The sequence below is a fragment of the Agelaius tricolor genome, unplaced genomic scaffold (genome assembly GCF_023055355.1).
Source record: "Agelaius tricolor isolate 1412-34295 unplaced genomic scaffold, bAgeTri1.0.p SCAF_9, whole genome shotgun sequence".
In the NCBI taxonomy this organism is placed as follows: domain Eukaryota; kingdom Metazoa; phylum Chordata; class Aves; order Passeriformes; family Icteridae; genus Agelaius; species Agelaius tricolor.
This window is the reverse complement of record NW_027269269.1, coordinates 33497337-33518474: the sequence shown is the minus strand read 5'-3', so window position 1 is coordinate 33518474 and position 21138 is coordinate 33497337. Positions and strand designations below refer to the sequence as shown.

Here is a 21138-nt window from a genome sequence, read left to right as displayed (position 1 = left end):
CCCAGGCCATTGTCCCTCTTCTGAAGTCCCTTCAGGCAGTGGAAGGGGCTCCCAGTTCTCAGAACCTTCTTGTCTCCATGCTGAGCAGCCCTGGATGTCCCAGCCTGTCTCCACAGTAGAGAGGCTCCAGCCCTCAAGAGCATCTCCACAGCCTCCTCTGGGCTCACTCCAGTTGCTCCACACTCTTCTGATGTTGGGGTCCCAGAGCTGGAGGCAGCTTTGCAGCTGGGCTCTCACCTGAGCAGAGCAGAGGGGCAGAATTCCCCCCTGCCCTGCTGCCCACAGTGGCTGGGGGCCAGCCCAGGACACAGCTGTGCAGATTCACTCACCTAGCACTGCAGGACCTCCCACATCCTTGGCCAGCAGCTCCAGGTGACGCCCCAGGGTGCTCCTGCCAGCTCTGGGCCTCGGTGCCTGGTTCTGGTTCTGTGCTGTCAACAGCTCCATCCAGGCACAGTGGCTGAGGTGGGCTGAGCTCCAGGCAGCCCCTTCCAGCTTCCACAGGTGCCTCCTCAGCTGCTTGTCCTCCCTGGATCTCCTGGGGATAGGGAGGGGCAGCCTTGCAGGAGGGTGTTGCTGTCGGACACGAAAGAACACAAGCGCACCCCGCTGTTCTCAAGGTGAAGAAAAAAGGGAAGCTTATTTTCTGACTCCAACATTTATAGCTTTCCAAGAGTGACAGTGGATTGGAAGGTGACAGTGCCACCTCTCCAATGACACTGGACAGACCAACAGTCTATCAACTTTCTCCTCCTCCATAAAGGAATGCAAAACAATGAGTTATTTACAGAAAGTGTGTGAGAAAGTTCCCTACAAGAATGTCAACACAGAAGGCTTAGAAAATCTTAAAAAAACAGGGTGACATTAGGACAAGGCTGGTGTGAGCTGGGGCTCTGGGCTCCAAGGAAGCACATCAAGGAGCTCCAGGCCACACTGTGCAGGGACAGGATGGGGTGGACCATGTCAGGCCACGTAAATGCATGATTCAGGAAAGAAAGCCCTGTGAAAGGCAGAGCTGGAGCACCAGGGTGTGTCAGAGAGCTCAGCATCCTCCTGTGAGACAAGGAGAGGCCCCAGGCAATCGAGAGAGGTTCCTTGTGCCCAGCACTCTGGGCACAGCCCCTAGCTCAGCCCAGCAAGCACCTCCTGGGCTTTCCATGGGGCACAAGTGGTGTCCGTGGAGGGGCAGCCCCTTCCTGCTGCCTCCCCACGGAGAGGGACACATGGAAGTGTGAGGGACACCTACTGTGTCCAGGGGGGCTGTGGGGGGTCAGGCTCCTGCCCCCGTGGTTTGTGCAGGCAGATGAAGGAGAGCCCAAAGCAGCTGCATGGACTGAAGGGGTGGCTGCAGGTGAGCTGCACACTGTTGGAGACAGGCACACGACTGAACACACTGAGTTCCTGCAACAAGAGCCAAAGTTTATTGAGGGGCACCCCCTTTTAGAGGGCCTTCAGAATTCCTGCACTTGAACATTTGATTGGCTGGGGTCTCAGCACCACCCAGCTCACTGGCCAGCTTATGTCTGCATTCATGATTGAATGGGACTGGCTGGGCTCCCCTGTTGGAGATTGAATCCAACTCATCACTGTCTTACCCAGGAACTTGTTTACCTCTACTCTTTAATGTACCAGGCTGGCCAAGTTGGGTCTGTTATGGCCAATTTTAACTGTGCAGCTTCAGACCAGCTGCAGCTGTCACAGCACGTGGTCCCATGTCTGCCCCACCCTCAGCTCTGAGCTCTGCTGTGGGGAAGAGCACTGGCCACCGTCCCAACACCACTCCTAGCTCTGCTTGTGGCTCTGTTGCTGTGCCACCCAGGACATCTGGGGGATTATGGGCACAAGAAAGGGCAGGGAAGCAGAGGTGGTACAGCTTTCCTGAGCCCATAAACAACCCTAACCCCTGGTCTACCTGAACTCTTCCCTACCTGTCCTTCTTCTACCCTCCTATCAGCCACATCCTACTGCCAGCCCCATTCCATCACCATCCCCCCATATCAGCTCCATGCCATGACCAGGCCCACAGCTCTTCCCCATGCCTTTTTCCTTTGGATCAATCCTTACCTTCCTAAAACCTCTGAACCCTGCAGCGATTCTGGTCCAGCTTTGAGTCAGCTGGTGTCATCAGCGGGCACCGAGGTGTGACAGGGCTGGTCGCAGGGCCATGAGGAGCATCCCACCTCAGACTGCAGAAAGGCACAGCTGTAGTTCCCTGGGGAGCAGTGAGAAGGACAGGGGCAAGGGGGCTCAGAGCTTCTGACCCCATTGTGGGGCATGGCCCTGGCTCCTGCACGGGAGTGGGGAACAGGGAAGTATCAATGTCAACACAGCCAATGGGACTGGCTGTCTCCTGTCACAGCTCCACACTCAGCTGCCTGCTGTGATCCTTGGGGCAGCCAAGCCAGGGCTGTATGCTGTCCTCACTCAGCAGGTTCTCTGCCTTGGGGTACTTGGGGTCCTGCACACACAGCAGGGACACAGCATCATGTACCAACCCCTCCCTAAACACCCTCCCCTCCAGCTCTAGCTTGTTCTGGACATGGGGAGAAGCATGGAATTCTCTGGTAACCTACAGGAACAACATCCCATTTTGAGAGAGCAAGAATGATGTGAATCCTTGCCCTTCAGCTTAACAAGGTGAGGTGGTAACTGCACCCTGTCATGCCCTGACCCACCTCTCCCAAGACTCGGGCAGCTCAGAGGGATCAGCCCCACACCCAGCCCCCCAGAGGGAACCCCCAGGCACCTGGGAGGAGAAGGACACCACACAGCTGATTTTAACCGGAGCCATTCAGAAGCCTTTGGAGACAACACTGCCAGAGTGTAACTTTCCTCTGGAAGCCTCTGGTGCCTGGTGGGGAGAGAGGAGAGTCTGATGAGCTTGGGCATCTCCTGGCTTTGGAACCATTCAGCAGCTCCCCAGTCCCACCCCACCGCTTCGGTGCCCCCCAGAGCTGCCCCACCACCCCTCAGGTTACCGACCCAGCAGCAACTCCCACATCTGAGTCACAATCCCCCAGCTCCCTTCGGCCTCTCCTGTGCCCCCAGATCAGCCCACAGCGCCCCATTCTGCCACCCAGGTACCGCCCACACGCCCCAGCCCTATTCTCCAGTGCCCTCACGTCCTTCCCGCAGCTCCACGGCCCGTGTTCCCAGAGGCACGAACAACGCCTCAGCGCTATTCCGCTATCGCTGTAGCTCGTCAGTCGTTCCCCGCTTTCCCAGGCCTGTTAAAGCCCTGGCTGTGCCCCACAGCCTCGCCACGCCATTGCCCAAGCCAGTGCCTGACCGCAGAGCTCCCGAGTCACCGCCCAGCCCGATCCGCACCCATCTCGGCCGCCCAAGTGACGTGAGCCCCGATCCCCGCCGCTCCCGCCTCCCGTGGGCGCCTCTCCCGACCGCGCTCCGGTTCGGGCCGCGGCCGGGCCCGCTGCGGGGCCTGACGGGACACGCAGCCCGCGGGGTCCGGGAGAACGGGGTAGGCATGTGCGCTGAGGGGCTCGGAGGGTGCCTGGAATGGGACAGCGGCGACTCTGGGTCACTTTGAGCTTGTAGAGCTTTGGGGAAATGGGTGTGGGGAGTGTTAGGGCGGGGGAGATCCTGGTGTGGGAGGACAGGGGCAGGCTGGCACTGGGAGCTTCGGAGGGCCCATGGGGCAGGGACAGTGCGGGCTCTGGGGGCAGGAAGGCAGCCGTGGAGGCATCGCTGTTGTTCCCGTGCTGGCTTTAAATGTTCCTGGGGACGAAAAATTACAGAACTGGAAAAAAAAATCTGTCTGGAAAGATGGAATTGGAAGCAGGGTGGATGCTCTGTCACAGATATGTGCCACTTTCCGGCACTGCTGCCCCGGGCTTTGCAGTGGCTTTTCACTGTCCCCTGTGCTTCGTGCTTGGGAGGTTTTTTTTTTCCCACTGGTAAAGAACCAGGAGAACTTGGTTCCATCCTGTCTGCACTGTGGGAGCAGCTGCACAGGGGTCCTAAGTTCACTTAGCTTGTACAGTCAGGTAATTTTTTTGTGCCTTTCCTCAAGAATTGGTGATGTGGCTTAAAAATTGCCAGATGCTGTGGTTGTTTTGGAGGAGATTCCTGGCAGGGCCCAGTTGTGGAGATTCCCTAGTGCATGGCTGAGCTGTGGGAGCTTGTACCTCTGCCCTGTGCCTTGTGCTGCTGCTGGAGAGTGGTGCAGTGGGGTGATGGGAGGATTGAATCCCAGATCAGTCACTCTTGAGTTGCTGCTGGTTATATTTTAAGATACTCCTTGTTGACTTTGTATGTAAAAATGTGGAAGATCCAAATCTCTGATCCTCAGAAGTGAAATTCCCACTTTTCATTCCATCAGGGCCTGGCAGAGAGGGCATCACAAGGAGGCAGCGAATGAAGAGGTGCATATAGGACTGCTTATCCCTGTGATTCCATAAATTGTTGGAGCAAAACCTATCTGCTTGTGCTGTCCTGAGGTCTTGGCAGCTCTTTGGGCAGAGCAGTTTGCTGATGAGCCACTCATGGTGGGGACATGGCCCTCGCTCTGCCAAGGCCACCACTAAACCCTGTCTCCAGTGGAGGCATTTTTCCATATTTGCCCCTGGAGGCCTTCAATGAAAGACCAGCTTTTATATTACCTCCTTGATGGAAATTGTTTTGTATGTGTGCTGATTTGTTCCTAGATTTTTAAGGCAGCAGTTCCTTGGGGATCCAGGCAGGAGAACCTGTCCCAGAGATGGGGGTAGCAGAGTGGGTCTGGCTGCATGGGGCCTGGGCTGGCTCAGGATAATCCAGCTCGTGTGTGCGTCACAATCCATCCTTACAAACGGGGTTCGTGATGGTTCGTGGATTGATCTCAGGCTGCAAAAGAACCAACACGGCACAGGGCATTTGCAGTAATAATCAAAACAAATATACCTTTATTGAATGACCACAGCAAAATGGGATAGAGGGATTAAGGGAGAGAAAAAGATAGAGAAAGAGAGAGAAAAGAGAGAGAGAAAGAGGGGGGTATAGCTACCAAATGTAGAGACGAAATCCTTTGGTCCAGTCCAGTCAAGGATCTGCCTGTTACGTCTGGGAGATCTCAAATTCTCTAGCTAACTCAGATGTTTTTATTATGATAACTCTATTGAAAATTGTGAGGGGTGGGGGGGAAACAGATACAATAAGGAATAGATGTAACAGGTAGTCCATGTTCTCAGCAGTAAAGGAGAGCCATTGTTTTCGTGGTCCAGTGGTCACACCTGCAGGCAAAGATCTCGCTTTGGTCAGCTTGCCTCCCCCCACACACCTTCCTCGGGTTGGGGGTTTCAGTCCAGTCCTTGGAAGGAGGAGAGGGGCCTTTTCACATAGGGGTTTCATGTCCTGGTCTTTGGTGGAGAGGCTTCTTACATCCCAGTCTGTCTGTCACGGTGGTTGTAAAACAGGTGAGGGTCTTCTGTGGGAGACCACCTGAACTCAGGAGAAGCCAGCCAGGCCGAGAGGTGGGACAGCTTCCAAGGCTATTGTTGCAAACAGGGCCCGGTGCCCCCTTCTCATTGGGCTCAGTGTAGCATACAGCAAACAAGACCTGTGAAAACAATAACTTAGCACTGTGCTCTCAGGTCTCAGGGCCTTTGGCGTGTGTAACTTTCTCCTACAAAGCCAGAGATTTTCAAGACGGGGGGGTCTTCTCTTTGCTGGTCTCCCCAATGACGATCGTGAGGCAGATGAGGGATGTTTCGGACAGACTCTCACACTACCCCGTGACTCACGATTGTCTTGAAGGGATCTTCATCAGCAGGACTCTGAAATGTCACTGGTAGGTCTTCAGGATTTGCTGTACGTTAGTAGTATAACCCGGAAAAAATAGAGACAATTTGACACAGAGAGAGAGAGCGAGAGTGAGAAAGGAGGAAAAGAAAGGATAGGAAAAAGAAGGGAAAAAGGGAGACAATAAACATAATTAATATTGATTATTGTAACAATTTTCACAAATGGTTGATTAATTACAACAATATTATTTTTATAACAATTTTTAAATGGCTAAAACAAATGACAAATAATCAAAAGCAAAAAGCAATAAACAAATCATAATACAAGTATTAATTTAAAAATAACTTTCTAAAACAATTCACTAAAAATTGAAAGTAATTCTCACAAAATCATAAACGGGAATCAGGATTTACTCTAAAACACATATGCTTAATTCATAATTGCTTTGTGTCAAATGTCTTGGGGATGTCCACAGTGTAGGGGACATCAGCCAACTTGTGTGCATTAACTATAGATGTCAATCTTGTCAGCTGTTTCACCATCTTCTAATTCATAATGACTAGGACTGCTGATAAAATAAAATCAAACAGAATTAAAATCAAAAGCGTAACAATGGGATGACACACACTGTTCAAGACACTCATGGCAGTAGGAGAGCACCCAAAAAAGAGTATCCCACCATTTGTGCTCAGCATCTTCCTCCACTCTTTCCATGACACGGTGTATCTGTCTCACATTGTGATGAACAGTTACCAGAGTTTTCTGTCTGTTTTTCTTAATCTTCTCGAGGATTTCAACTAAGTCTCAATAGAGCAGCAGTTGTCTTACCAAAGTGAGATTCATCCCAATAGGAGTAGGCATCAGTTTGTGAATCAGTGTGTAGTTAGATTGCAATAGGTAGTGAGAGGTAACTGGTGCTTCATAAGAGAAATCACATCCTGTAATCTTGGTAAAGTTACAAGCACAAAAATTTGAATGATTTTTAGTATCTACTACAATATTTATTTTCTACGAATACAAAATCACAAATGGTTCTAAAGTGTGCACATCTATTGCCTATGTATAGAAGAACTGTTTCAGAAGTCTCGTTAGGACGAATTTCAAAATGACAGATATTTTGCTCTGTATCTAAACAAATGTCTTGAGCTATGATTGCATTGCTTTCACAGATGAGCCCTTGTTGTTCTCGGGCAATACAAGATTCCAAATTACCAGTTTGCCATTTCTTACCAATTTGACAGGCCCATTCTCTATGTTCAGAAAGATAGAGAATAGCTCTGTCGTAATTCAGTTCTAATGCTATAACAGGGAAAATCAAGTGCCCTGAGGCATTGCGTATGGTTAACACAAAAGCTGTGTCTCTGTTTCAAATGGGGTCATAGGTCAAAATTCACTAGGTTCCACCAGGATTGGAATTCTCTTTCAAAGTCAGTGGCACTGTTCCAAATTATTTTCCAAATTTCAGTGGGAAAAGTGCCTTCTTCACTTCAATTCTCTTATAATTGAAGCAGAAACTGAGTGCATCCACAATTGTGCCTGGATACAGCTGAGAGCCAAAGAAACATTGTTTTGTGTAGCACCGAGTGCATCACTTACCAGTTTGTGATCATTTACATTTACCTTCTCCCAATTTGGTAATATTTTTGATAGCAGCCACTGGTGTGTTCACAAAAGCCTGTAAGAATGACTGCAGTGGTTGCTGTAATTTGATCAAATCTCTAATTGTAACAGCCAATTTATTCAAGTTCAATTAATTTACATGTCATGTGTAATATCATCACCTGGTGTTACCATAAAGGGAAGGGAAAACATTATTTCTGTTGTCCATCTAACTAGTGTTATCATGGTTTATCAGGTCTTCGTGTCCCTCGGAGTTCTTCTGAAAAAGTAAACACAACAGACTCTGCCATGAAGAGGCAGAAGAAGTTAGAATGATGGAGTTGTCAGAGAGGTTTTGAACAGCAGTGGTACTTCCCCTACAGCAGCGGGGGGTCCACCAAAAACAGGTTGTCCAGGGTAATGTGCTGGGTGCTTGAAACCATCTGGTCTCTGTAGTGAGGGAATTATGCTTGGAGCTGTCGGGCAAAAAGCAGTGATTCTGGAACACTCGTTTACCCCCCATCTATAGAAAGAGGTGTGAGAAGTCCATTTAATCTTTTCACCTTCTGCCCAATCCTGCACACCTTTGACAGTAAAATGAAAAATATTATCAGATTGAATTTCCTGAGGTTTTAGGGAAATTCCAGACCATCCTTGCATTGCTTTAACAGTATTATCTCCTGTAGCTCTGTTAAAAGCATCAGCCAGGAGCAACCCAAATATAAACATAGCATAGGACTCGGTGTAAATACAGACAAGAAAATAATTTTGTCCCTCACTTTGGAAAATACACCAAACAGTCAACTCCTGACTCCAGCCCATTTCCCAGGCCTTTACTTTGATCCCATGTACTGGGCTTTGTCACACACTTGAAATCACCTGTCACACTGCATCCTGGTCTTTGCTCTGTCCCTGTGCCATTGTTTACTCAGGAAGGCTGCCCAAACTCCACTGGAAGTGCCATGTCTTTTTTTGTCCTTTCCTTACTTATTTCCCTTTGCAGGGGGGTGGCTGGAGTCCCACCGCTGCCTCTGCTCTCAGTTTGGAGCAGTTGGGCTTCTGCAAAGCACAAACATTGCTTATCTCTACTCTGCTTTGCCACCTGTTGGGAGCCAGGTTTAGAGCTGGGTTGATGGCAGAGTCACAGCAAGGCATGGAGATCCCTTGGAACCTTTAGTTTCCGTGGCAATATCCAGCAGCAGCGATCCCTGGTGATATCCTTGCCTGCTGCCAGCATGCACCACCTCCTTAAGCACTTCCTTAAGCAGCTCCTTTCCCACAGCCTGGTGGGGCGCCTGCACGAGGCCTTCAGGCAGTGCCAGGACCTGAAGACTGAAAAAGCCCAGATGGACCGAAAAATCAACCAGCTCTCCGAGGAGAATGGGGATCTTTCCTTCAAGGTACGGGGTGCAGTGTCCTCTCCGTGTCCCACAGCCCAGCTGGTTGTGATGGAGCCCAGGGGGAGGATTTGATGGCAGTGCTGGATGCTGGGATGTTTATGGTTCTGCTAATGCGATCTTTGACCCAGTGACCAAGCCTGCCTTGGGCTCTGGATCCTGATCCAAATAAGAACTCTGTGGGTGGACAGAATGTAAGAAAATAAAGATGGTGCAGAAGGTAATCTTGCCCCTGAGGAGTTGCAGCTGTCCTAACTACCAAAGATTAGAAACAGGCCTGCCCTTGATAGGCCACAGCTGTGACTAGTGAGGAAGAGTGCTATAAAAGAGTGGGTTAGCTGGTCTAGAGGAGAGTTGGAGTTTGTTGCTTGTGTTGTGAAGGGTGCTGCAGTTTGTTGGCTGTGCTGTGAGGAGATGCCCATGAGAAATCACTGAGAAGGTATGGAGCTTTTGAAATATGATGACAAAATATGGTGACCCTGACACGATTTGGATGTGATCCTGCGGTGATTCGGGTAGAGAACTGTAGCGAGAGCAGTGAGGAGGTGATCCTGTGGTGGTTTGGGAAAAAGGACTTAAATATTAAGTAATGTGATCCCAAGGTGATTCAGGGAGATGACTGCAGACTTAAGAGAAATAAGATAGTGGAGTCAGGCAAACCAAGAGCCTCAGAGCCTAAAAATCCAGATGAGTTATAGCCAAGCAGACCTAAGAGACTAGAAGTCTGGACTATGTATGAGACACCACCCCCAAGAAGAAGAGTGTTGGATATGAGGAGTGGATGCTATGCACTTTGCTTATTTGTCGTGTTGGAGCAAGCCCTGTGCCCCCTGCCAAGGTATGGCTGCAGTCCAGAGGGGGGACCCAGGATGGTGCTGGCTGCCCCCTGAATGGCAGTGTGTGCAGCAGGACATAATAGGAAAGTTGCTGCTACATGAGCAGACAACATGTAAGAGAAGCCCTCTAAAATTGTATAGTGGCCATCTCCACAGTAACCTGATGTGATTTGGGATGGGCTGTAGGGCAAGTGCAGCCAGAGATGGAGCCCAGTGTAGCATTGAGAGCAGCAGGGGAGGCTGCCTGGTCCGGACCTGACAGATTTCAACACCTGGGGTACAGGGGAGCCGCTGGGGACACAATGGGAAATAACATATCAAGTGAAGAACAGAATGTTTCATCTACATGGAAAACAGCAGGGCAAGAGAGGCTTGGAGTGGCAAACTAATACAACAAAAACTGTAAAAGGAATAAGAGAATTATTAAAACAGCAGTTGGAGTTGGAGACAGAGTAGCTCTATCATTCAGTATGGTGTATTTGCTTGCTGATGAAACATGTGCATTTTGTTTGTGAATTGCAACTATTAATCTTTGACTAGGCATAAGTGTAAAAGCTTATATTCCATAAGCATAAGTACACTCGACAGATACCGGATTGATGTTGTTCAGGTTGTATAGCTATTGATAATCAAAATTATGTAACTGTTGATTTGTTACTATCCTAACATATAGCCCTTAACTTATTCTTGTGAGTTGCCTTATAAAGCTGTAGAGCTATTGACGTTGTCCATATTCTAGAAGTGTAAGTGTAAGAGTTTCTGATAATATGTAATGTAAGCTTGAGTAATAAATCAAGGTCAGGGCACAGACACATTCCAGAGTTCAACAGAAATTACACAAAAGATGATTGTCCTGGGTTTACTATCTTCTGCAAAGGGCCCTGCAAAAGATAGTAAACACAACATTAGTTTATAAAAAGCCTTAGGTTGATGATCTTACTGTGACATGTAGCCTGAACATTTGTAACCTATTAGCCCTAAGTGAGATGTGTGAATACTTTATTATAACAATTTACTCAAACATATGTTTCTAGAGATGCTACAACTTTATAATTAAAAGAAAAGGGGGAATTGTGGGGGAATAAAAGTAAGAAAATAAAGATGGTGCAGAAGGTAGAGTCCCTGTCCCTGGAGGGATTTAACAGACATGTGGACGTGGATTAGTGGTGGTCTTGGCAGTGTACTCAGTCTCAGAGGGCTTTTCCAACCTAAATGACTCCATGACTGTATGGAAAACAGCCTATGTCTCAGCTGTGTACTCACCTCTACTTTTTGTGCTTGCAGGTGGAGCAGTTGGAGATAATCCAGAAGGACCAAACTAAGCAGGTAACACAGACCACGAGCTGGCTGCTCAGTGACAGTGCACAGCCCTCCTTGTTTGTCACTTCCTGCTGGAGCCACCCTCTCCTCTGTACTGTACTGTGAACTGTGTATTGTACAGTACAGTGAACTGTTCACAGCATGGACCCAGCCATGGGGCCCTTGGCTCCAAGTCTCTGGGCACCTTCAGCTCCAGGGGGTAGCAACTGGGCTCCCATCCTGCCACCTGCTCCCTCACATTAGTGCCTGCAACTTGGCATGGCTTCTGACATGGCCCATGGCAGCATACGCAGCAAGTGGCTGCCAGGGGCATGCAGGGCTCCTCAGCATAGGATTATCCCAGTGCTGGGATGGCTTCTTCCCCCACCTTTAACCAAGGCCCAGCTCTTGGCACAACCGATAGGAACAGCTGTGCTCAGACAGCATGGGCCAGATGTGGCTAGAGCAGCCTTGATCTCAGATGTGGTAGGAGTTAGCACTTGGGAAACAATGCTGGAAAAGCTACATTTCCCTGTCCAGTCCCAGCCAGAGCTGCCCAGGATTCCGCAGAGACCTTGTGGCTATGAGCAGGGGGCTGAGGGCTCCTCAAGCATCCCCTGGAGCAGGAAGAGCATGGCCAGGCCAGAACTTGCAGCAGCCAGCTCCCTGTGTCAAGAGTGCTGGATGACCTGTGGGACTCCAGGTTGCAAGTGCTTGGGCACTGGGGACTTAACAGAGGCTTTGCTTCCAGCCTGTGACTGCTCCTTCTGCTTGGGTAGCTCCAGCCAGCCTTGCTGTAAGGATTAACATGGGGTGGGTGATGGTCACCTTGGCATGTCCTGGGATCTTCCTTGGCAGTGGGTGGTGCTGAACAGTCACCCTGTGGCAGGAAATTTCTTCATTGTGTCCTAGAGCTGGCTAGAGAGGAGGGGCTGTGCTCCTCCACAGGAAGATTGTAGTTTTGTGCCTGGAGCTGGTCTCACCAAGCCATGTTCTTTCTTCCAGGTGGATGAGCTGAATAAAAAGCTGACTCAGCATGAGAAGGCCACCTGGACCCAGCAGCAGAGAGTTAAAGTAAAGAGGGACCAAAACCCTGGGGACTGAGCCCTGGAGCTGTTGGTGCTGCTAGGGGGCTCAGCTGGGTTGCCTCTAAGCCCGTCTCTTCCCTGCCCACAGGCACTCTGTAGGGGGACGGAGTATGGATATATGAAGATCATGTAGAATGTCATCTTATCCTCCAATGAGTTGCAGCTGGACCCTATTACTAAAGATTAGGAGCAGGCTGGATGATAACAGGCAACACCTGTAGCCAATAACAAGTGATATAAAAGAGTGGATGATGGAAACTGGGGTCAGAGAAGGTAGAGAGGTCAGCTGGCTGCTGCAAGGACCAGGAACAGTCAGTGCTCAGAGGAGCTGCCTGCAAGAAACATCAAGGAGGTAGGAAACTCTGAGGCTATGGAATCCTTGCACCGTAATTATAATAGAACTCTCGTGGATATATAAGACAACAAGTGCTAGGCCTGACATGATTCGGGACGTGTTTTGGGACCTGTGGATTCAAATACTAAACTACATGACCGATGTGATTTGGCACCCATGGATTTAAATACTAAACTATATGACTGATGTGATTCGGAACGTGATTCAGGAGATGAGCTTGTGATTTGGAAAAAAGGACTTGACTACTAAACTGTATTGCCCCATGGATTTGGGATTAAAAACCATATTACCTCGTGGGTTTGGGAAGCCGGATTTGACCATATAACCCCCATGGATTTGGGGAAACAGGATTGGCAAAATGTGTCAATTACAGCTACTGTTATTTGTTAAATATGAGTGTAAAAGACCTTAAAAATAAGTATTTTGTAAGCCAGGAAAAGCTATAGAACTGAACTAACATTTAGAAATATATATATCAGTACTATGATATGCCGTTTGAACCTTTGTATAACTCCTAGTTCTAAAAGAAATTTATAAATACGTCATAATGTTAATTTATTTGAATATGTACTTCTGGAAATGCTGCAACTCTGTGGTTAAAAGAAAAAGGGGGAATTGTAGGGGGACGGAGCATGGGTAAATGAAGAGAATGTAGAATGTAATCTTATCCACCAATGAGTTGCAGCTGGACCCTATTACTAAAGATTAGGAGCAGGCTGGATGATAACAGGCAACACCTGTAGCCAATAAGAACAAGTGGTATAAAAGAGTGGATGATGGGAACTGGAGTCAGAGAAGCTGGAGAGGTCAGCTGGCTGCTGCAAGGACCAGGAACAGTCAGTGCTCAGAGGAGCTGCCTGTGAGAAACATAGAGGAGGTAGAAAACTCTGAGGCTATGGAATCCTTGCACCATAATGATAATAGAAGTCCCGTTGATATATAAGACAACAGCACTGGAAGGGGAGCTGCAGGCAGCAGTCACAAGCCATCAGGAGAAGGTGGCAGAGCTGCAGGTGCAGCTCACCCAGAAGGAGCAGGCAGCTGAGCACTACAAAGGCCAGGTATGCTGGGGGCTGGTATGGCCTTGCTGTCCCTGACACTGCTGGGAAGCTTGACAGGATTCCTCTGCTTTGTATCCTAGATGGAGAAGGCAAAAAGTCATTATGATGCCAAGAAGCAGCAGAACCAGGAGCTATCAGAGAAGCTGAAGGCCATGGAGCACTTGCAGGAAGAGAACACAGAGCTTCAGAGCAAATCAGAGAGGCTGGCCAAGGAGCTACAGGAGAGCATCCTGCAGGCCAAGGAGTCTGAGATGAGCTGCAAGACTCTTACCAGCCAGATTCGCAGCCTGGAAGCTCAGGTGGGTGTGGCATAGTTGAGCTTCACCCTCCTTGTCCTTGCTTCCATCACCACCTCACTTGGAGGACAGATCCATCCATTCCTCCCTGTTTCCCATTCAGGTGCAGGAACTCAGCAAGTTCCAGGAGAAGACTGCCACAGTAAAGGGACATGAGGCTTCCTTTGAGAGTGTGGCTGACCAGAGCACTGATAGCCTCAATGAGGCACAGCAGCTCAGCTCCCCCAGGTACCAGATCAGTCTGCTTCCAGCACCCCAAAACTCCACCATTCCCGATGGCCTGGTCAGCCTGCTGGTGCTACCCTCACCCCCTGTCTCTGCAGGAAGGCTGCCAGCTCTCAGCTGGAAGTCTCAGTGGTGCCGTCAGACAGTGAAGAGTCACTGCTGTCTCAGCGGCTGCCCCAGACAAAGTCATCCCTGGAGAGTCTCTACTTTACTCCCATCCTCTCTGAGAGGCGGTCACAGCTCCAGAGCAGCGCCAACTTCCCGGGAGACTTCTCGCTCGACTCCGGCTGCAAGACCCGCTCTGCCCGGCGCCGCACCACCATCAACATCACCATGACAGATGTGAGCAGGGGGCCTCTGCTGGGGAATGCAGGGATCAGGAGCAGCACTGCAGAGGGACCCAGCATGCTGGGAACTGAAAAGCTGAACATGACCTGTCAATGTGCACTGGCAGCCTAAAGTCCAGCCATGTCCTCAGCTGATCCCCCCAGCACAGTGGGAAGCGGTGCAATGTGGGCATTTTGCCCCTCTGCTCTACTCTGCTGAGACCCCCACCTGCAGAGCTGCTTCCAGCCCTGGGGCCCCAATGTCAGAATGACATGGAGTTGCTGGAGCAAGGACAGAGGAGGTCACAGAAGCTCTCCAAGGGCTGAAGTCCCTCTGCTCTGGAGATAGGTTGAGAAAGTGGGGAGAAGAAGGCTCCAGGGAGACCTTAGAGCCCCTGCCAGTGTCTAAAGAGGCTCCAAGAGACCTGGAGAGGGACTCCCGGACATAGGCTTGGAGAGACAGGACAAGGGGGATGGCTTCCCATTGACAGAGGGCAGGGCTAGATGGGATATTGGGAAGAAGTTCTTCCCTGTGAGGTTGCCTAGAGAAGCTGTGACTGCTCCATACCTGGAAGTGTTCAAGGCCAGACTGGATGCAGCTTAGAGCAATCTGGTCTAGTGGAAGGTGTCCCAGCCAAGGGAAGGAAGAGGTGGAAGGAGATGAGCTTTAAGGTCCGTTCAACCTAAACCTATCTGTGGATTTTTCTCTCCCAGAAACAGGCAGAGCCCGAGGAACTGGTCTGCATCAAGAACATCCCATTGGCTCATTCCACAAAAACATCTTCCCCTGCTAAGGGCCGTCTGCGCTCAGGTGCCTCCACCCGCTCCCTCACCAGCTTCTCCTCCCAGGAAACCCTTGCAAAGCTGGAAGCCTCCTCCCCAGAGAAGACCCCTGGCCATTCAGTACTGCTGGGCCTCCCTGGGTACCGACCAGTCACCCGTAGCTCCCTGCGCTTGCAGCGGACCAGCAGCTCCAGCCTCGGTGTGTATGGGTGGGGAGCACTTGGACTGCTGGCTGTGGGGTTCTGTGGGAGTCATTCTGACTCCCCTTGGGGGAGTCAGGTCTTACCTGGAAGCCCCCTCATCTTTCCTTGCTTTGGATTTAGGCCAGAGCACCATGAAGCTGGGCATGTGCCAGGATGAGCCGGAGCAGCTGGATGACTGGAACCACATTGTGGAGCTGCAGCGGTTACACCAGTAAGTTTCAGAGGGAAAAAGAGGGATCGGGAGGGAGCCCTCTGTCCTGCCCCACGCTGAGCTAATGGTCCTGCTCCTCTTTTGCAGGCTCAGAGGCGCCAGTCGATGGCGTTCAGCATCCTCAACACCCCCAGGGAGCTGGGGAGGCGCCTGCTGCGCCGGGCAATGGCCCAGAGGAGCACTCCCACAGCCTCCAGCGGCACCCGCCGCTCATCCCGCATCGCCACCGCCACGACCCCAAAGGGCAAGGTAGGTACTGCCTGACCCCCTGGGCACACTGCTGCGCTCATGCTCAGTGACCCCAGCTCCTGCCTTGGGTTCATACAGGCCATGGGGACAAGGGGCACAGTCCTGCTGTCCCTGGGCTGCTATGGCAGCAGCAGGTCCCAGCATGGGGCTCGCTCACATTCATGGTCCCTAACCTCCCGTCTTCGCTCTGTCCTTTCCAGGCCAGTCGCCAGTCGCGCAAGGACAAGCGATCCTGAGGTTTCCCCAGTCCCTGCGTGCTGGCTCTGCCCTGGCCTCCCACCTGCACCCCCTCACCTCTTCCTGCCCCCCCAGGGCCCAGGAGCACTGAGGGTGAACAGGTGGGGCCACCCACACAACTGCCTTGCATATCCCACTGACAACTGTGGGGTGCCCTGGGCACGGCAAGGCCCCCTTGCCCTTCCTGTACCCATTGTCATCCTAAACCCTTCCGGGACCCAAGGCAAGGGGATGCACAGAGGGTGAGGGCTGGAAACACACAGGGGTGCAGGGGCTGGCACCAGGCTGCAGCTGGAGGGGCTGAGCTCTCCCCAGGGATATTCTGCAGCCTCGGGTACAGGGACAGAGGTGAAACTTAGCATCCCTCGGGTCACCACCTTTGCTCCCTGTGTGTGGGACCCCCCCCAACCTGCCTGGTCCTCCTGTTCCTCCCAGGGAAGCTGAGGCAGCATTTTTAAATGTTTCTACTTGTAAATAAAGTGTATTTTTCACCTGCTCTGGGGCTCCTGGCTTCCTGCTCCTACAGTCCACATGCACTGGGACCTTTATCAGGGCATGAGGGGAGGAAAAGCATGACCTCCTCCTTGTCCTATCACTGAACTACACAGGATCTCCCAAGGCAGGATGCTCACCGAGGGACCCTGCAGTGCCCCCAAGCAGTCATAGTGCAGATTTCTGTCCTTCTTACATTTCTCCTTTAACTTCCTCTTCTCCAGTAGCAACCCCTGCCATTACAGTGCTTCAAACCCCAGCAAACCTGGCCATGGGGCTGGAAGCACCTTCTCCATCCTCACACCAGCCTTGCCACAGATGTCCGGGGGCTGCAGTGTCTCTGCCCCTTGGCGTACTGCAGGTTCAGCCCTCAGGGGTGGTGACACAGGGTTTGTCCCCAGCTCTGCTGTCATACTGCAGGTGCTGGGGTGAGGACAGGGCCCCTGGTGTCTCCCTGCAGTTGCTGGCATACTGCTCCATCTCTGCCATGCCAAAGGGCAGCTGGCAAATGGGGCAGGGCAGCCAGGCTACAGTAGGTTCTTCTCCACACTGGGAGGAGTGTGCGGGGGGAGCAGATTCAGCAGGAAGTGGCCTGTGGAAAGCAAAGGTGATATGGTTGTCACAAGCTCACTAGTGTTGGGATGATGTGGGGTTTGGACTGACACCCTTCCTGATGGTTCTTATGGCAGCCTGGGAATAGACTGTGATGCCCCTCCAGTGCCAGGGCACCAGCAGGAGTGATGTGTCCCAGCTACAGAACTGCCAGCCCTATGCCCATTTACTGGCCACCAGAGGACAGCCCTGCCAAGCAGCTGGGGCAGACAGCTGTGTCCCCCTCACTGCTGGAATGTCCTCTGTCATTTCTCCTGCCTTGTCTCTCTTGGGGGCCACAGGCTTGGGCTGTTCCTTTCACCCTGGGTATCCTTGAGGTGGCAGCTGGGGCCCTGCAGAGGGGTAACATGCTGGAGGTATCCTATGCCACATCCTGCCAGCCCAAAAGAGTGAAGGGCTGGGCCCAGAACTGTCTGGGAAAGGCTGAGAGCAGTAAACAGCCAGGATGAGGGCAGGAGAAGACAGTGATCCTGGGATTACCTGCCAGGGATGGGACAGCCACAGCTGCTCTGGACAACCTGGGCTGGTGTCTTACCAGCCTCACAGGGAAGAATTTCTTTGTAATATCCCATATAACCCTGTCTTCTGTCACTTGGAAGCCACTACCCCTTGCCTTGTCCTCCCAGGCCATTGTCCCTCTTCTGAAGTCCCTTCAGGCAGTGGAAGGGGCTCCCAGTTCTCAGAACCTTCTTGTCTCCAGGCTGAGCAGCCCTGCATGTCCCAGCCTGTCTCCACAGTAGAGAGCCTCCAGCCCTCAAGAGCATCTCCACAGCCTCCTCTGGGCTCACTCCAGTTGCTCCACACTTGTCTGATGTTGGGGTCCCAGAGCTGGAGGCAGCTCTGCAGCTGGGCTCTCACCTGAGCAGAGCAGAGGGGCAGAATTCCCCCCTGCCCTGCTGCCCACAGTGGCTGGGGGCCAGCCCAGGACACAGCTGTGCAGATTCACTCACCTGGCACTGCAGGACCTCCCACATCCTTGGCCAGCAGCTCCAGGTGACGCCCCAGGGTGCTCCTGCCAGCTCTGGGCCTCGGTGCCTGGTTCTGGTTCTGTGCAGTCAACAGCTCCATCCAGGCACAGTGGCTGAGGTGGGCTGAGCTCCAGGCAGCCCCTTCCAGCTTCCACAGGTGCCTCCTCAGCTGCTTCTCCTCCCTGGATCTCCTGGGGATAGGGAGAGGCAGCCTTGCAGCAGGGTGTTGCTATCGGACACGAAAGAACACAAGCGCACCCCGCTGTTCTCAAGGTGAAGAAAAAAGGGAAGTTTATTTTCTGACTCCAACATTTATAGTTTTCCAAGAGTGACAGTGGATTGGAAGGTGACAGTGCCACCTCTCCAATGACACTGGACAGACCAACAGTCTATCAACTTTCTCCTCCCCCATAAAGGAATGCAAAACAATGAGTTATTTACAGAAAGTGTGTGAGAAAGTTCCCTACAAGAATGTCAACATCAGAAGGCTTAGAAAATCTTAAAAAAACAGGGTGACATTAGGACAAGGCTGGTGTGAGCTGGCGCTCTGGGCTCCAAGGAAGCACATCAAGGAGCTCCAGGCCACACTGTGCAGGGACAGGATGGGGTGGACCATATCAGGCCACGTAAATGCATGATTCAGGAAAGAAAGTCCTGTGAAAGGCAGAGCTGGAGCACCAGGGTGTGTCTGAGAGCTCAGCATCCTCCTATGGGAGAAGGAGAGGCCCCATGCAATCGAGAGAGGTTCCTTGTGCCCAGCACTCTGGGCACAGCCCCTAGCTCAGCCCAGCAAGCACCTCCTGGGCTTTCCGTGGGGCACAAGTGGTGTCCGTGGAGGGGCAGCCCCTTCCTGCTGCCTCCCCACGGAGAGGGACACATGGAAGTGTGAGGGACACCTACTGTGTCCAGGGGGGCTGTGGGGGGTCAGGCTCCTGCCCCCGTGGTTTGTGCAGGCAGATGAAGGAGAGCCCAAAGCAGCTGCATGGACTGAAGGGGTGGCTGCAGGTGAGCTGCACACTGTTGGAGACAGGCACATGACTGAACACACTGAGTTCCTGCAACAAGAGCCAAAGTTTATTGAGGGGCACCCCCTTTTATAGGGCCTTCAGAATTCCTGCAGTTGAACATATGATTGGCTGGGGTCTCAGCACCACCCAGCTCCCTGGCCAGCTGATGTCTGCATTCATGATTGAATGGGACTGGCTGGGCTCCCCTGTTGGAGATTGAATCCAACTCATCACTGTCTTACCCAGGAACTTGTTTACCTCTACTCTTTAATGTACCAAGTTGGGTCTGTTATGGCCAATTTTAACTGTGCAGCTTCAGACCAGCTGCAGCTGTCACAGCACGTGGTCCCATGTCTGCCCCACCCTCAGCTCTGAGCTCTGCTGTGGGGAAGAGCACTGGCCACCGTCCCAACACCACTCCTAGCTCTGCTTGTGGCTCTGTTGCTGTGCCACCCAGGACATCTGGGGGATTATGGGCACAAGAACGGGCAGGGAAGCAGAGGTGGTACAGCTTTCCTGAGCCCATAAACAACCCTAACCCCTGGTCTACCTGTCCTCTTCCCTACCTGTCCTTCTTCTACCCTCCTATCAGCCACATCCTACTGCCAGCCCCATTCCATCACCATCCCCCCATATCAGCTCCATGCCATGACCAGGCCCACAGCTCTTCCCCATGCCTTTTTCCTTTGGATCAATCCTTACCTTCCTAAAACCTCTGAACCCTGCAGCGATTCTGGTCCAGCTTTGAGTCAGCTGGTGTCATCAGTGGGCACCGAGGTGTGACAGGGCTGGTCGCAGGGCCATGAGGAGCATCCCACCTCAGACTGCAGAAAGGCACAGCTGTAGTTCCCTGGGGAGCAGTGAGAAGGACAGGGGCAAGGGGGCTCAGAGCTGCTGACCCCATTGTGGGGCATGGCCCTGGCTCCTGCACGGGAGTGGGGAACAGGGGAGTATCAATGTCAACACAGCCAATGGGACTGGCTGTCTCCTGTCACAGCTCCACACTCAGCTGCCTGCTGTGATCCTTGGGGCAGCCAAGCCAGGGCTGTATTGCTGTCCTCACTCAGCAGGTTCTCTGCCTTGGGGTACTTGGGGTCCTGCACACACAGCAGGGACACAGCATCATGTACCAACCCCTCCCTAAACACCCTCCCCTCCAGCTCTAGCTTGTTCTGGACATGGGGAGAAGCATGGAATTCTCTGGTAACCTACAGGAACAACATCCCATTTTGAGAGAGCAAGAATGATGTGAATCCTTGCCCTTCAGCTTAACAAGGTGAGGTGGTAACTGCACCCTGTCATGCCCTGACCCACCTCTCCCAAGACCCGGGCAGCTCAGAGGGATCAGCCCCACACCCAGCCCCCCAGAGGGAACCCCCAGGCACCTGGGAGGAGAAGGACACCACACAGCTGATTTTAACCGGAGCCATTCAGAAGCCTTTGGAGACAACACTGCCAGAGTGTAACTTTCCTCTGGAAGCCTCTGGTGCCTGGTGGGGAGAGAGGAGAGTCTGATGAGCTTGGGCATCTCCTGGCTTTGGAACCATTCAGCAGCTCCCCAGTCCCACCCCACCGCTTCGGTGCCCCCCAGAGCTGCCCCACCACCCCTCAGGTTACCGACCCAGCAGCAACTCCCACATCTGAGTCACAATCCCCCAGCTCCCTTCGGCCTCTCCTGTGCCCCCAGATCAGCCCACAGCGCCCCATTCTGCCACCCGGGTACCGCCCACACGCCCCAGCCCTATTCTCCAGTGCCCTCACGTCCTTCCCGCAGCTCCACGGCCCGTGTTCCCAGAGGCACGAACAACGCCTCAGCGCTATTCCGCTATCGCTGTAGCTCGTCAGTCGTTCCCCGCTTTCCCAGGCCTGTTAAAGCCCTGGCTGTGCCCCACAGCCTCGCCACGCCATTGCCCAAGCCGGTGCCTGACCGCAGAGCTCCCGAGTCACCGCCCAGCCCGATCCGCACCCATCTCGGCCGCCCAAGTGACGTGAGCCCCGATCCCCGCCGCTCCCGCCTCCCGTGGGCGCCTCTCCCGACCGCGCTCCGGTTCGGGGCCTGACGGGACACGCAGCCCGCGGGGGACGGGACATGCAGCCCGGTGACTACGGCGCGCTACAGCCCCCGCGGGCGGTGCTCAGGAGCCATCTGCCATCT

The 21138-nt window shown here is 52.5% G+C and overlaps 2 protein-coding genes and 1 long non-coding RNA gene across 6 annotated transcripts; 1 reads left to right on the top strand and 2 right to left on the bottom strand.

Moving 5' to 3' along the window:
• Positions 1 to 621: 621 nt before the first annotated feature.
• XNDC1N (XRCC1 N-terminal domain containing 1, N-terminal like) lies at positions 622 to 2791 on the bottom strand. Its single transcript, XM_071433926.1, has 3 exons — positions 2747 to 2791; positions 2357 to 2569; positions 622 to 1401 (listed from the first exon to the last, which is right to left on the bottom strand). Exons 1-3 carry the CDS (start codon positions 2789 to 2791, stop codon positions 1243 to 1245), a joined length of 417 nt encoding a protein of 138 aa, XP_071290027.1. The 3' UTR covers positions 622 to 1242.
• LOC139593021 (nuclear mitotic apparatus protein 1-like) lies at positions 2737 to 16400 on the top strand. The gene is made up of 12 exons (XM_071433581.1): positions 2737 to 3463; positions 8607 to 8738; positions 10856 to 10897; positions 11876 to 11938; positions 13258 to 13374; positions 13455 to 13673; positions 13774 to 13898; positions 13994 to 14237; positions 14936 to 15203; positions 15328 to 15418; positions 15506 to 15667; positions 15868 to 16400. Exons 1-12 carry the CDS (start codon positions 2876 to 2878, stop codon positions 16148 to 16150), a joined length of 2334 nt encoding a protein of 777 aa, XP_071289682.1. The 5' UTR covers positions 2737 to 2875; the 3' UTR covers positions 16151 to 16400.
• LOC139593029 (uncharacterized) lies at positions 4872 to 20579 on the bottom strand. Of its 4 annotated transcripts, none has more exons than XR_011680182.1 (3): positions 19686 to 20579; positions 17959 to 18205; positions 4872 to 7618 (listed from the first exon to the last, which is right to left on the bottom strand). It is a non-coding gene; the product is annotated as an uncharacterized lncRNA (long non-coding RNA). The 4 variants fall into 4 exon arrangements; XR_011680181.1 differs by having other exon boundaries at positions 17959 to 18167; XR_011680183.1 differs by lacking the exon at positions 17959 to 18205.
• Between the last annotated feature and the right edge of the window lie 559 nt (positions 20580 to 21138).